This window comes from Borostomias antarcticus, assembly GCF_949987555.1.
Source record: "Borostomias antarcticus genome assembly, chromosome: 2".
Taxonomy (NCBI): domain Eukaryota; kingdom Metazoa; phylum Chordata; class Actinopteri; order Stomiiformes; family Stomiidae; genus Borostomias; species Borostomias antarcticus.
The window spans coordinates 11495673-11512252 of NC_140235.1; the positions used below are offsets into that span (position 1 = coordinate 11495673).

Genomic DNA, 16580 nt, shown 5'->3' on the forward strand with positions numbered 1-16580 from the left:
CACCACCAGTATATGTCCATGCACGTTTGTTGACTTAATAAGGTGGAAGATGTGATGAGCTAACACAAACCAACCAGGCAGTGTTTTCTCTGTGGGAGCAGGCAGGGGTGTGTTTCAGATTGGAGACGGCGGTGGAGGCGGTAGCACCGTCTGGGATCCACTAGCATCTAGCATTCCAAGCATCTCCAGTCTAATTCCCCTAATCCTGTTCCTTAATTAGACCTATCAATGTAATACTTTGAGCTTCTCCAGCGTATCAAACAGATATGAATCAAAAGTAAATCTGCAAGAAACCTTGACGACAAAGAAACACCAACCACCAAAACAAGATGATATCAGTTAAGGCGTGATGAATTGATAGTTGATTACCTCCACCCCAGAGACAACATCACTGGGCAATAGGATATGTTTTTGATCGCGTGAGTAGGTTGCAAATTCCGTGAATATTCAAAGTTGGAAACTTTCCTTGGGAATTAAAGTGAGTTCATGGGGATTAACAGCAATAAACTAGGAATTTTGGGATTATTTATTATCCTGTATTTACCTTGTCATAAACAGACATGCAGGCAAATATTTCCAATACAAATAAATAAATAAAAACTCATGGCGTGACCGGGGGTCCCGCCAGATCCGAGTATGACCGGATCCCAGAGGGAGGGGCCTATTGGGTCCCGAGGGTTGTTAGTTTAATCTCGGCTTGAGAGTTCGTCACACAACAGCAACCCTTTCTGGTTTTGGAATTACGGTTGCGAGCTGAGAGTCAAGGAGTTGTCTCTCCCTTTCGCATTGCCAACTGGCCAGTGTGACGAATCCTCAACAGTTAGTAGGGGGTAATTGGACACTAGGTCAGGGTCAATTGGCTACCAAATTGGATAAAAGCTGGATAAAATCCTAAAATAAGTATATAAAATAAAATAAAATGTAGAAAAAAAAGATGTTATAGGCTACAAAAAAAAATGTCAAAACTTCCCATGGTAAATTTCAGAAAAGTTTCCGCCCCCTTGCAACCCTAGTTGGTTGGTTTGTTCTTGAGCAGGATTACGCAAAAACTATCAGACCGATTTTCACGAAACTCATTGTAGCATGGGCCCAACTTAGAACCCATTCAGTTCTGGAGCAGATCCGAATCAATGGGCGGATCCACAAATAAAAACAAAAATTGCCACCCATTCACTTTCACTTTTGGATATAGGCTCAGGTCTTTGTCAGGTCAATGTAATTTCTATTGCAAAATCACAGTGCCTTCCTTCTGTGTCGTAGTGGGAAAGCATACTGTAGGACTTTGAATACTGGAGTCCCCTCTTCCCCAGCTCAAATCCAGACTGAAACAATTTTAGTTATTTATTTTCTAGAACATTTTAGAACCTCAATAATAGATATATCTTCACACATTTATCAAACTATATAAAAACACTGTCACTATAACATATAAGAAAGAACATGAAACATATTCACCACGTAGCTCGGGAGGTAGAGCTTCCGGCTGGGGATTGGAAGGTCCCCGGTGCGATCCCAGCTCCCAGATATTTTAGGGTTCAGTGAGAACAAGAATTTCAAGAATTTCAAGAATCAATTCGATTCCAATTCACAAGGTTCAGAATCGATTATCACGATTCAATTCGATTCGATTCAATATTGATTCGGTTAGTGTTACTAAAACCTTTTTTTTTTTTTTTTTAGCTGTAACCTTAATTACATGACTGCCAAGTTATGCAACACATCAATACTGATTTCCAAAAATGAATGAATGAATGAATCATTGAATTAATTAATGAACTATTCATTCCTTCATTTATTAATTCATTCATTAAATAAAAGATCGATTTTGGGACTCATTTGATTCAGAATCGATTAATCGATTTTTTAAACCCAGTACTGCATGTGGCATACTATGTATTGGGACATACTACATCCTGTTTTGGCATACTATATAGTAGGGTAGTATGCGATTCGGAACACAGCCCTGGACTGAGCACTTGGACTCCTGGCTGCCCCCGGAGGAAGACCGCTTGGATGGGAAAATGCAGAAGACCAAATACACCGGCGACCCCCGAAGTTGTATGTGTTGTGTTGTGTTGTGTGTACCATGTCGCTGCTCACCTGCCTGTATCTGTGTGTGTCACTGTTTAGTTGAGTAAAGACTCCTCGGGTCCCGTAATTATTATTATATTATTATACAAATCTGAAAGTCTGGTGCATCTGGCTTTGAAGCGTGGGGGCAAGAAACCATGACTACAAAGAAACACCAAAAAACAAAATAAGATGACAATATCAGTTAAGGCATGATGAATTGATGATTGATAATTTCAGAAAAGCCAGAAAGTCTGCTCACCCCTTTAACCTTCTCCATGTTTTATTACGTTACAGACTTATTCTACAATAGATTGCGTTCTTTTTTTTTTTGACATGTTGGAAGGTAAACCTTCGCCCCAGTCTGAGGTTGAGAGCGTTCTGGAGCAGGTTTTCTTCAAGGATCTCTGTGTTCTTAGCTGCATTCATTTTTCCCTCTATCAGGACTAGTCACCCTGTTCCTGCTGCTGAAAAACATGCTTCACTGTAGGGATGGTATTAGCCTGGTGAGTGGTGCCTGGTTTCCTCCAGATGTGATGCTTGGTATTCAGGCCAAAAAGTTCAATTTGGTTTCATCAGATCAGAGAATCTTGAATCTCACGTTTTTTCTCAAGGAAAGTCCTCACGGTGCCTTTTGTCAAACTTCAAGTGGGCTATCATGTGCCTTTTACTAAGGAGTGGCTTCCGTCTGGCCACTCTACCATAAAGGTAGAGTTAGTGGAGTGCTGCCTGGATGGTTGATCTTCTGAAAGGTTCTCCCATCTCCACAAGGATATGCTGGAGCTCTGTCAGTGACCCTCGGGTTCTTGCTCACCTCCCTGGTCAAGGCCCGTCTTCCCAGAGTGCTCAGTTTGGCCGAGCAGACAAGTCTGGAAAGATTTTTGGTGTTTCCACACTTCTTCCATTTACTTACGATGGTGGCCACTGTGTTCTTTGGGACCTGTAAAGCTGCAGATTTTTTTTGTACTCTACTCCAGATCTATGCCACAATCCTGTCTCTGAGGTCTCCAGATAATTCCTTTGACCCCATGGCTTGGAGTTTGCTCTGACATGCACTGTCAACTGTGGGATCTTATATACTGTAGGCAGGTGTTGGCAATCATGTGCAATCAATTGTATTTACCACAGGTAAACCACAGCAGTATCAGTGGAAACTCAGCTCACTTTTGGGTGTCATATCAAAGGGTATGCACACTTGTTTTCACATTTTTCATTTAGATTTTTTATAAATTAACACGAAATCTAAAAACCTGTTTTCACTTTATCATGGCCTATTTTGTGTAGAACATTGAGACAAAAATGAGCTATTTGATCTATGAAGATCTATTGTAGAATAATAGAATATAGCCCTATTTGTCGTCTCTCTACCATGAACCTAGAGACCATAATTTCACTGATCATTCCAGTATTCGGCTAGCTATAGTTTTTCTGCAGGCTCTCACTGGGCTACAATGGAAGTCAATGGGACACCTATAAATGCGTTGGAAAAACTATGATAAATGTGCTTTTCTGAGACGGAAAGCACCGGGTGTAATCTTACCAGTCTCAGTATGCTCTCCTGTGAAATGTATCGCAATCTGAATATTTGTACATGTTTGGCATTTCTTGGACATAAGCATTACTCTGGCACTTGTTTTCACTGCTCCCACAGAGGACTATGTGCAAGTCATGTTAAACACTTAAAATTATTCCGATTGCGATACAACTCACAGGAGAGCATACATGTATGTGCGAGCATCGTTCTGGAACTGTCTTCACTTCAGTGAGTAACAAAATAATATTATCTGTAGACAGTAATGTAGACCGAGTGACAAAAGTCAGTGTCAATGAATGGTTCCTGGCAGGGCGGTATACTGGACTATATCCCCAAATAGTATACCGCCCTGGACCAGAGGTAGGCTCCGCCCACTGTCATTCTTACCTTGTTTACTGAGTTGAACATGTGCTTTTTGCCCTTTTTGTTGTACTTCATGTTAAATATGTTTTATTTGCATCTAACTCTGTGTCATGTCCCTCATTGTGTTGTGGCCTCTGAGCCTGTTGTAACAAACCAGTCTAATTCCCCTAATCCCTGTCCCAGGGAAACCATTCCTTGATTAGGCCTATTATTTTAATGCATTGAGCTTCTCCAGCATATCAAACAAGTATGAATCAGAAGTAAATCTGTACCACTAAGTCTGGTGTGTCTGGCTTGAGGTGTGGGGGTGAGAAGCTATGACAACAAGAAAATAACAAAAACCAAAACAAGACGACGTTACCAGTCATGCCACGATGATCTGATGGTTGATTTCAGATATGTTTGTCTTTGACTTCGAAGTTACTGTTGCCGCCATATCCAGACATGTATGTCGGTTGAGATTGAAAGGATAAGAGTTGCGCTTCCTCATATAGCCTGATAGCAGTTGTGGCTAGATGAGGTACAGCTACAGTAGGGGTTAAGGTTAGGCTTAGGTGTAGAGTTGGGTTAAGGGTTAGATTTAGGGTTGGGGTTTGACAGGTCTCTACATTTATGGGAACTAGCCTTCTACACAAGCCGTAGCTGTACCCCATCTAGCCACACCCCCTGATTGCTGCGTTCGGCTTCTGGCCTTAGGAAAAGACACAATAAACGGGCAAACGTCACCTCGTTTGCACGGCTTTTATTGTTGACTCTTGGCTAATACCTTTCTGCACGCACATCCCTGATTCATCAGGACACATTTACTGAAGCAGTTGTAAACGTACAGTATTCATGGCATCAGCGTGCTGGGCTTCAGTGACGCTTTTGGGCTGAGCTGAAGCCTTTGTGCATTCTGAGACTCCCATCAGAATCCAGATGCAAGGTTAATGTGGCGTTTTGCTCTCCTCAGCAGAAGTTGCTGCCAGGGCAGCGCTCTGGGGTATTGACCTGTCGGAGCATATTAGGGCATAGCGGTCCATTTCCCTTTCAAATCTACCTGCAAAAGAGATAAAACAACATCTTCTTTCCATCTCGCTGCTCCCATCTTATCTTGAAAACGGGAGAAGAGAAAAGTGTTCTCTTCATGCATTTTATAAGATCTTGATTCCGTCCTGTTCCTTTTTGAAGTCGTGTCCAGTGGTATCCCGTAAAACAGTAGGGAGTCAGGAGATGGGCTGGTAATTTTATCCTTTTATAAACGTACTGATTTATCCTGCCTCGTGCGCCACACTGTTATCAGGGCAGTTATCCCACAGCCAGATGTCCTCCGGGCCCCTGCGATCCCGGGCCCTGCGACAGGACTGTGGGAGCCGTTGCGAGTGCTTCTTTCAGGGGCCTCTGGGGCATGACGACTGAGGAGAGCACGCTTCTGCAGTACGACTTGTTGCATCGGGGAGGGCAGCGCTGGGTTTTAGGCTGGGCGGAGGGGGGGGTCAGACAGGCTCGCGGCCCCTCCCTGCCACGGGGAGTGTGCATCATTCCCCTGCAGATTAGGCCTCGGCCGTTCCCACACACACCACTTCCAGCCTCGACCACACAGCTTGTGGTGGCTATTACATTATTATGTATTTCCAAACATTCGCCGGTTCTTAGCTTTCCCTCGCTTTTCTCTTCCTTTCACGCTTTCTCTCGTTCCCTTTCTTACTGTTTCTCTCTCGCTGTCCATCTCTCTATCTCTCTGGCTCTCATACTGTAGCTCTCTCCCAACTCCTCTCTCTCTGTGATCCCTGCTGCCTCCAGCTCTCTGGCCCACTCCCTCCATCTTTGTCTCTCTATCTCGCTGTTTTGATGTTGTGCCTACAGGAAGAGAAAGACATCTCTACCACCAAAGTTTCTCAGCGAACCTCCCATTTCCTTATTGTTGGTTTTTCTTTCAAGTTGATGTTCAAACAGTTTTTATACATATTAAACAGTTTAGAATACATATCAAGGCATTGCTATGCAAATGATGGCTCCCACATCGTCCTCAGAATTGTTGTTTTCTTGTGTGTGTGTGTGCGTGCGTGTACATGTGTGTTTGTGTGTGCCTGTGCATGTGTGCGTGCCTCTGTGTGTGTGTGTGTGTGTGTGTGTGTGTGTGTGTGTGTGTGTGTGTGTGTGTGTGTGTGTGTGGATATCCCCTAAAACCCACTCGGCCATGGTTTTGGGTGGGGGGGGGGGGGGGTGCAGACACAGATCCTCTGCCCACACTTTGACATGACTCCATATCCACACAAAGGGCAGCCTGTGAAGGACTTCCTGTGTGAGGATTCCTGTGTTTGTGGGCATGCTGGAGAGACTGCTGAGGTCAGGGGATGTGACTGGGGTGGGGGGGGGGGGTGCTCTCCTCCTCTTTACCCCTTTTTTCTCTTGAGTCTCTCTCTCTCCCTCTGCCCCTCTCTCTTTCTCTCGTCCACACACCCTCCTGCGTGCCGTGTTCTGTTGTCTTTTCATGCAGTAGTATTTCACCTGTTTAAGACATTTATTTGCCACTGTATCATAAAATGGTCTTTAATAGCCGTAATATCACCCCCTCCTGATAAAAGACTTAATGTACTCACTAACTTTTATATGTGATGCTATAAGAATGATGATTATGATGATGATGATGGTAATGATGATGTCTCCTCTCCTCTACCCCAGGCCATCAGTATAGAGTAAGACCCCAGCATCACCCCTTTTAATGCAATACGTTTGGGTAAAAAAAACTATAATTTGAGGCCCTCAACCTCAAGGTTCTGCTCAATTACCCCTGCTCTGCAGCCCCCCTGCTCCCAGCATGCCCCTCACAAGCCCTGGTTCTGTTCTGGCCCAGTCACGGGGGCGGCCTGCGATTGGCCTTCATTAGCAGCCTGTTGAAGGCACACGTTGGTGAGATTCAATCTCTGCCTCGCCTTGTTCTGCCCCGCAGGATGCCCTGCCCACCAACTATATTGGAAGGCAGGACTTCAAAGTGTGTGTGTGTGTCGGTGTGTGTGTGTGTGTCGATGTGTGTGTGTGTCGGTATATTGGGCTAAATTGTTCATTACCTTCTGCCTCATCCAACCATGCCCCCCCCCCCCCTGTGCCTTTCTATCTCTTTGTCTTCCTCCTTCCCATTGCCCCATCCCCAGTAGAGGGGGGGGGAGGGCATACCATCCCTTGTATCAATGACTCGGCTTAACTCACTGTTTTAACATGCGGACATGGTTTCACTACTTAGTCATTGGACCTCAGTGGAGACGGTGAAACACGTTCCTCCATGACTGAGTCCTGATTATTTTCAGAGGGGCTTTGAAGTTGTTCTGTGGGACAGCATTAGACGAGTGGGGACTAATTCTTTGCGCCAGCTGGGGTGTTACTAAGTGTCTCTGGAGACATAATAACAAACATACTTAATGTGCTATGTCATGGATTATGAAGAGCCAACTGACTCACCACATACGAGTACCGAGAAACAGCTAACGGGAGAATGTTCTGTAGCAGGAAAAACACAAGTGTAGTATGGAAGCAGTGTTTTTCATCATTTACAGTGTGCGCTTGTACTTGTTGACCTCTCTGCATGTTTGTAATGATGCTCAATTTTGTGGCCTTTACTGTCTCTGGTACTTCCCCGTAGTAATGACCCTGTGAATAGTGCAGTAACTGGATATTTGGCAGGAGTTTTTAAAAGCCAAGCCCTCCAAGAAACAGATTTGTTTTGAGTTTTCTTTTCTTAAATCTATTACCAAGCTATTTTGCTCTAGTCGGTTGAGAATCCCTTTATGTATGGTGTCTCAGATGATGACAGGAGTTTGCTGTTGAGCCAAAGCTTTCCAGAGGAAGCCAGTAATAATATTTTTTGTGTACACTGATTTCTTGTTTGTCCTTTCTAGACTGAGCCGAGCGAACAAAGCAAGTCCGAGTATTTTTCCAGACCGGGAGAAACCCAAGAGCCGTTAAACAGTTCCACAATAACAAAGATGACCGCCCTTCAAAAGATGTAAGTATGATCTGATTTCCAACTTTCCAACCCCAGAAGACAGGATAATAAGACATGAGCAGATAGTACATGATGATCTCCTCTGTCCACTGTTTCAGGGCCAGGCATGCTAACGCTCGGCCAAAGCCCTGTGGGCACACCCTGGGAGAGGAGAGACTCGGCCCTGGAGAGGAGAGACCCATCCTCGGAGAAGACAGGCCTAGCCCTGGAGAGGAGAGACCCATCCTCGGAGAAGACAGGCCTAGCCCTGGAGAGGAGAGACCCATCCTCGGAGAAGACAGGCCTAGCCCTGGAGAGGAGAGACCCATCCTCGGAGAAGACAGGCCTAGCCCTGGAGAGGAGAGACCCATCCTCGGAGAAGACAGGCCTAGCCCTGGAGAGGAGAGACCCATCCTCGGAGAAGACAGGCCTAGCCCTGGAGAGGAGAGACCCATCCTCGGAGAAGACAGGCCTAGCCCTGGAGAGGAGAGACCCATCCTCGGAGAAGACAGGCCTAGCCCTGGAGAGGAGAGACCCATCCTCGGAGAAGACAGGCCTAGCCCTGGAGAGGAGCGACCCATCCTCGGAGAGGAGAGACCCATCCTCGGAGAAGACAGGCCTAGCCCCAGAAAGCAGAGATGCAGCCCAGAGGTAACCTATCCGGGCCAGTGGACCACAGAGGCAGTGCATCACTTGAACCAACACCTGACAACACTTGAACAATTGAACACCTTGCCTACACAATAGACAATAATAATTGACTCTTTCGTATACAATAGACAATAATAATTGACTCTTTCGTATACAATAGACAATAATACGGAAGAGCATTAGGGCCAACAGCAGAGTTTTTTTTATTTTTATACTTTAGTTATTTCGGACTTTTTTCTCAGAAATTCTGACTTTAATCTCAGAAATTCTGACTTTAATCTCAGAAGTTATTTCTGACTTTTTTCTCAGAAATTCTGACTTTAAAGTCAGAAATTCTGACTTTAAACTCAGAATCTTAAAAAAATAATAAACTCAGTTGTTGGCCCTAATGCTCTTTCGTAACAACTGACTCTTTTACTGTATGCTTGAATTGTAATAATTGCACCGCCTATATTATGGTCACAGTCAACCATGATTGGAGGGAATAAGTACTGTACTGCGCCCCGATGTAACAGTTGGTTGGGGGGCGCATTATAAATAAAAATAACATAACATAACATACATGAGGATCAATTTGATAGACTGCTAGACTACGGATAGTAAATAGCCAGATTTGGAACCTTACATGTCTAGTTACCTTACCTAGGACTGGAATGAGCAATTGATTGGTGCTGATAACATATTGCAAGGACAAGCGATAACAAGAATTCCAGTGGACATGTACTGGTTTTATATGGCAAAATAAACTTTCTATTCCATTCAATTGTGTTGTATTCAGGTGGTCATCATGGTGCCCTGCCCCACCGTGCACAGCGAGGCCAGTCCTAAGGCGAAGGGCATGGGCGACCTGGAAGTGACCGAGCGTTGGTCTCCCGGCAGGCGTGACCCTAGGGGGGCGGGCCGGAGTCAGAGTCGCTTTGGGGCCGGCGGCGGCGAGTCGGCGTCGCCGGGGGGCGGCGGGAGCAAGAGGCGCAAACCCAGCGGCCCCAAGGAAGACCCTCGCCCGCGGAGGGCCAAGAGAGCGCGCCCGGGAGGACCGCCGGTCCCGTCGGCCAGTGAGCACTTGGCCACGTCCTCCTCGCCACCGACGTTCGAGGATGACCCTCTTCCTCTGGCTCCGCCGCCGCCTCTTCCTTCAATCAGAGCGCGAGCCAAGGCAGAGTCCAAGGCTTTCCCGGCCCCAGAGCGCACCCAAACCACACTGGAAGTGGAGCTGCTTACTCCAGGGAAACGGGCCGAGAGGCTCCCCCTCACAAGCAATAACACGGAGCAGACAAACCAAAACAGGCTGGCCGCAAGTCTGAGAGGCCTATCTGTCAAGCCCGCATCCTCAGGCTCCTCTATTGGTTCCAGATCCCAGGGTGGGGGGGTGGCGGGGAGCGAGAATGCGCCCAGAACCTCCAGATTACGGAGACCAAAGAGGTTCTGAGGGGGAGGAGAGGAGCTGCAGTGGAGATGCCTGACGCCAAAGCAGATAGAGATGATATTGTGTCAGCTAGTTGTCACCCCCCCCACCCTTTCCCCCGTCTCCTCCACGGAATCACCTCCTCTCACGTACCATACTGTAGCACGCCGACTCACATGGGCTCACTGCTCGTGGTACAGTAACCATATCTGATTCTCTGTCTGCCTAGTCCTTCTTCTCCCTCCCTCTCTCTCTCTCTCTCTCTCTCTCTCCTCCCTCTCTCTCTCTGTCTCTCTCTCACACACAATTCAAACATTAGAACGATGGCTCACATCCCGTGTGTGTGTCCGTGTGTGTGTGTGTGTGTCTCTCAGACAGAGAGAGACGGAGATGAAATGCTTCACATATTGTGCCAATTGACGTTTCGAGTTATGTATCGTCAGATAATTGTCATGGGTTCAACAAAAGAGCCTCTCCGCCCTTCAGAAGTAGTGGTCAGAAGAGGCTCTCGGAAGAGGGAAAGAAAAGTCAAATACGAAAACCTTTAATTGAAGTTTAGATTTGGTTTTGCGTTAAAGATTTGGGATTTCAGACAGGCAGGAGCCATGCAGTACGTCATGGCTCTCAGCCTGAAACACTGGCTCCTACGTGTCTGAAAACTGTCCAGTTTCCCTGCTCTAGCTTAAGCATATGATTGATTCCCGTTTCCAGATTTTCTTCATCACCCTCGTTGTTTTTGAACTGGCGTCGGAAGCGTGTTTTTCATGGTGTGGTTAACTGCACACTCGTACGTACACCACGCTCACAGCATGTACTCCAGTTCTATTGCGCAACAATCTTATCTCTTACCGATCCCATTGTTATATCTTCCGCTCACTACGAGACTGTCCAAATAAGTGTTACTACATAGAACCGTCTTGAAATACCCCATGCATTTCACATTTGAGGGGTTGTGTAAATCTGGGGAGGGGGGGGTCTTGGACGTCTTTATTTTAGCTTGGCGGCAGAAAATGAGCTGTGGTTACGGGTTTCCAGCTCTGCCCCCCTCAGAGCGGCCTCTACTGTGCCAGTCTCAATCCACTGGGGTGGCAGGCCAGGGGCCTCTGAAGACCTGCCCCCCCCCCCAAGAGCCGGGGTCCGCTATCCCCTCCCACACTGGCTCTTCAAGATGGAGGACGATCCAGGACATGACTCATAAAGCTGCCTGTGCATGTCACTTTTGATTTATCTGCTTTATTTTTATGGAAAGAGATTTTTTAAAATGGTTTTAATAAAGTTTTTTCCCCATGTGAAGAGACCCTGCGTCTTTATGGAAATGTTATTTTTCAAACAAGCTGAGGATTGAAAGGCAGGAACCAGTTAGTCTCACGATGTTCAGTCATGGCTTAGCTATGCCCTTTAGCATGCCGCTTACTGAGTCAAACTAAGGACACGGGATATCTATCCGCTATGTTTGACTACAGAAAAACGTTTTAACTTCCAACTCTGGCACACAATGAAACAGATGGGGAGAACATGATTCATTTGATAGGACAGGTCTAGTGCTGACCACCTCAGATCACAAAGACAACCTCTGGGCAAGAACAAAGTGATGATTCAGCACTGACCTCATTAGCTGATGCCACCCACAAGAGCTACCTCCCACCCGACAGTAGCTAAGTGCAGAGGTGTAATCTGAGCTGGGACCATCCCTCTCACAACTAGAGGCCTCGATCTAATTCTGCCCTTATCAGGGGAGTGAAGACGGTGGATTAGTGAAATTGACCCTAGTGTTTTTAACTCCTAATGTGGTTAAGATAATTCTCAGGAGGTGTCGATAATCTGTTGCCTTGGCTTTAATCCTTTTAAACAGCTTCTGCATCAAACTAGGTCTTAAGCCTGGTTCAACACTATAACACCAGCTAGGCCTCAGGGGGGCCGTGTGTCCTTCTCTTTCAGTGCTGAAGATGGCTACTATACGGGGTGGCCGTTGTCTCAGGATCACCAGGACTAAGGGTAGTTCACAAAACAGACATTGTGACGGAGTTGATTGAGACTTGCCCCAACCTAATACGTTGTAAACACATTTGGATTGAGATGTTGCCGTCTTCATCTAGGATGTCCCTGAGAAACCCTTCATCTGTGCAGGCTTGTCTGATCGAAAGCCTTCATCTCTGGCTTGTCTGACCGAAAAGAGTCAGAGACAAAAGAAAGGCCCCAGTGACGGTTTAATTCTCTTTTCATACAAAACATTTAATAAATATGACTTTCAAAAAAATATTGCCAGATCAACAACACAAATAATTCTCAAGTTCATAACACAAGAGTCAAAGAAGGACACAGAACTGTTGCCATGATCTCAAAGGGTTAACGAATGAGATAAAACATGTTTGTCTTTTTTTAAGAGCCTCATTTAAGAAGAAACAAATGTGCAGTGAAAAAGAGGACAGCCTCCCGCAGAGCAAGGCAGCGTATCTTATCTGATTCTACAGTGTTCCCATTGCCTCTCTACTGTTCAAGTATTCATGGTCTAGCTTATGACATTATGCTGACTTAAGCAGAGGGGAATTCTAGTTTGACATATTGCTGTGTGAACTGCCATGAGAGTTGGCAGATTTGGCATTTTCACTTCCTTACAAGTTTTTCTTTACGAGCTGCTAAACTTTTTTTTTTGTTCCCTTATCTGTGGCAAGCAATATGTCTGCCACTATGTTTGAGACCCAGAGCAGCAATTATTTTTGTTTGGTATTGTCTTCTACCTAACTCACCATCAATTGTAAGGCCATGGCAAAATGGATGCTGTAGAATGAAATTTCAAACTTTTGAAATTAAAAAAAAAAAGGAAAAGAAAACATTTCTCTCAGGCAAAAAGTGCCCATACGTTTTTTCTTCTTCGAAGTTTGGCATTCATGAAATAAGAAAAAAATTGTTTGTCATCCAAAAGAAATAGTAAGCTTCCAAAGCTATCAAAACCTTCCAAATCTAGACATAAATAAAAAGGAATGATATCTTAAGCCTCTTGATTATTAAGTTAATAAATCAAATATACAGAATGATTAATAAAAAAAAATGTACATATCTACATGTTCTAAATCGACACTTAAATTCTTCATATTGGCAGCAACTGCTGACAGAGCCCCAAAGAAAATGATAATAAATAATAAAGTTCTTTCTTTTTTTTTCTTTTTTTAATTTTCTGACGGTTGCTGTGGTCTAAAACTGAAAAGGCACTTTCCAAGACAGAGCTAGTTGTACATCAACTATGTAAAGCTCTTGGCGAAAACTCAAAATACTGTGTTATAGCTTCGGATTTCATTTAACTTGTTTTGGCCTAAATAAAAAAGTAATACGTAAGACTATTTGAAATAACTGAAGCCCACGAACAAAAAGAAATGGAGTCCCACTAAATGAAAGGGAAGTGAAATGTGGTGGTGGTGAAATGTGAAATGTAGTGCCTAGTCATCCAGCCAACCAAAGCAACCATCTCTGCCAGTGTAAGCCAGCTTGTCAAAACTTAAATTAACACAGGGAATCTATGCAAATAATAACCGTGGGGTCAAGAATATGACGCAACAGTTTAAGAACTACAAATCCCAATACTCCTCTGGTCCCCCCCCCTCCCCCCCAAACAAAAAGGTCATGAGGGCAAAGGGCTTGGTTGCACGGCAACACAGCTGCCTGCTATACAATGTATTCCATCCTGTTTATGCTGTGTGCGGTCTCCAAGTCCCTGTTGTCCTGTTTGTTAGTCCAGTTTGGGTTTTTGGTGGGTGGGGAGTTGGGCGTCCTGTCCTCCTTCTCCACCAGTGTGTATGCTGGCTGTTTGGCAAAGCGGCCCTTCTGTAGGTGTCTCTCCTTGTCGTCCTCGTCCCCCTCAGGGTGATGTGTCCTTATTTTGGCAATGATGGAGTTTTTGTCCTCGTAGTCTTTGATGGCCACGGCGAGGCCCGCGTGTTTCTCGATAGGGTTTTTGATCTGGTTCAGCTGCTCGCGCACATTGTTGGTGGTGTTGTCCTCCGCGGCCGAGGCCGACGCGTTGATATGGCTGCTCTGTTTCCGCCGGCGACGTACACACCACAGGAAGACGGAGACCAGGGCCAGGATCCAGACCACGATGAAGACGGAGCTGAGCAGCGGCACCAGGTAGTCTGAGGGCAGTAGACAACCAACACACACAGTCAGAATCTTGCCACACGCACACCGCAGGACCACATTAAAAAAACTACTATCTGAGAATGGTATAAAACAAGTTGAATGGTTCCTCAACATGCTCCCCCTGAGAGAAACATGAGTTGGAAGCCTCCAACTAAGGCGGAGGAGGGCTGTCACCATGTTGAGGAATGGTAGAAAGTCAGGAGCCTCACTACGCCATCTCTAACCTCCCACTCAGGCGACCCGTTCCAACCCAGAGCCAGGCTTGTTTGAACCTTTTCCACTGAATATCTGTCTGCTGGAACCATTTTAACGGCTCCCATGTGATAGGGAGACGTGGGCTGATTGACTGCTGTGGGAGGAGTGAGGAGCTTCATTTTCCATATCAGTGTTTTACGAGGGCTGTAAGCGTTCGGGCGAACGGCCATTAAACTAACCCTGATCTGCTTCATACAGCTCCCCTCCCTTCTTTGTACAATGCGTGTGTGTGCAGGTCGGGGGAAACTCTAAACAACAGCCACTGTTGGGGTTGGGGAGGCGGTTCGTACCGGTTTTGCTGGGGCCAGGCCTCCTCTGCACGCGCACCTCAGCGATGGCGGAGAGGATGGTGCTGTTGCCACTGCGTTTGCTCACCAGGTCTATGAGGCGGTCTGTAATCTCCTTGATGGGGCTCCTATCAAGCCTCTGGTCCTCTGTAGACTGAAGAAACATGGGGAGAGTCAGTGTCAGTGAGTTTGTCTGGATGTTATCACACGCTTATTTTGTTGTTAGCATAGCTAAAAACCAAAACTAAATCTACACAACCACAAGAGACTTGACTAATCTCTGGCCTCCAGCAAAACAAGCCTCGGGCAATGGAGCACAGAGACTGTGACTGTGTTCATTCGCACCAAGGACGTTTACACCGTTAAAGACTCAGAGGTTCACACATCTAGACCTGTGGAGTGCCTCAAGGATCCATCCTAGGGCCTCTACTCTGCAGCCTGTACATGCTGCCCCTTGGCAATGTCATTAGGAGGCACAACATCAGCTACCATAGCTATGCAGATGACACCCAACTCTATATTTCTGTAACACCCAGTACTTACAGCTCGAGTGATTGCCTTGTTAAGTGTATTATGGATTTAAATGTATGGATGTCACACAATTTCCTCCAGCTAAACCAAGACAAACCAGAAATTATCTGCACATTTAAAAACACCAGCAATTGACACCAAATGCCAGGCTAAAAGCCTACAGTAGGTGCCATACTGCCAGACTCAGATCGTAATTCTGAAACCCACATCAAGAATATTACCAAGACATCTTTTTACCACTTAAGAAACATTGTCAAGGTGCAACCATTTCTCTCTAAAGCCGACACAAAGACGAATGCCTCTCCCTCTCTAAAGCTGACACAAAGACGAATGCCTCTCCCTCCTATGTTCTAACCAGGTCCTGTGGAGGCCCCACTGTCACCTGCAGACCACCTTGAGTCTGGCAGAACCCCCGATCGTCTCGTTGAGAGAGGTCAGGGAAGAATTTTTACAGCTCACCTTTCTGGCCCCTGGGTGAAACTGTTCCTTGGTTCTCTCTGGAATATGTAGGGGTGGGACCTATGCCCACCCCCCATTGCTCTCTGTAAAGCGCATTGTGTTGCCTCTGTGTATGAAATGCGCTATACTAATAAAGTCTGATTTGATTCGAGCACGGCAGGGTGGCGAGTAGCCTCGGAGGACCATCCCGATCTTGCGAGCTCACATCCTGGTTCTCTCCAGAGATCAATCCTCGTATCCATCTATCTACATCAATTACAGTGGGGCAGGAGTACAAACTCATGCAGCCAATCAGTGTTAACATTTTTGCCAAATCCAGACGGAAGAACGGCTAAAACGTCTTTTCCGCCAATTATCTCTGCTAGTGCATTTGTTCTTGTGTGCATTGTTCTTGTTTAATTGTTGTTATCGAGTCTATTTACTCGTACTTATGGCCGACACCATTTGCCTACTGGTTTGACAGTGGCCTGGATTTCAAGTCGTCGACTACAGGACCCAATAAGGGGCTGCATTCCAGTGGGGGATAGGACTAGCGGTTAGAACGCAGTCCCCGATTGGCCCCGTCACATCATTTCTGGAAATCGATGTAGATGTGAGGAAGGCCAGACTGATCTGTGGAGGGAAACGGAATGTGAGCTAGCGAGATTAGGACGGTCTCACGAGGCTCGGTAACCAGACGTGCCAGATAGTATAACCATCTGGGAACTCTCCATTGGAAACTGTTTGGAAAAGGGCAGGCACTTTCAAAAACACTTGGCAGGTGACAGGATGAACCATCTGTCTATCACTGTCTATCACGCGCTAACCTCAACCTCGCTGTCGTCACACCTAAACCCGCCCAGCGTAGCTGTCTGTATTCCAATTTCCTCAGAGCCAACGCTGATTGGCCAGATCCGTTTTCTGATCTGGCACAAAAGGATCTCTAATGGA

At 46.0% G+C, this 16580-nt stretch overlaps 1 protein-coding gene across 1 annotated transcript in view; it reads right to left on the bottom strand.

Annotated features, from left to right (window-relative positions):
• Positions 1–13610: 13610 nt before the first annotated feature.
• The window catches only part of jag1b (jagged canonical Notch ligand 1b), a 32077-nt gene continuing 29107 nt past the window's right edge, over positions 13611–16580 (bottom strand). Inside the window, exons 25-26 of the mRNA XM_084461511.1 lie at positions 14664–14814; positions 13611–14111 (exon numbers count right to left, since the gene is read on the bottom strand). Of these exons, the coding sequence (XP_084317637.1) occupies positions 13645–14111; positions 14664–14814 (618 nt within the window). The 3' untranslated portion in view covers positions 13611–13644. The remainder of the gene's footprint in view (positions 14112–14663; positions 14815–16580) is intronic.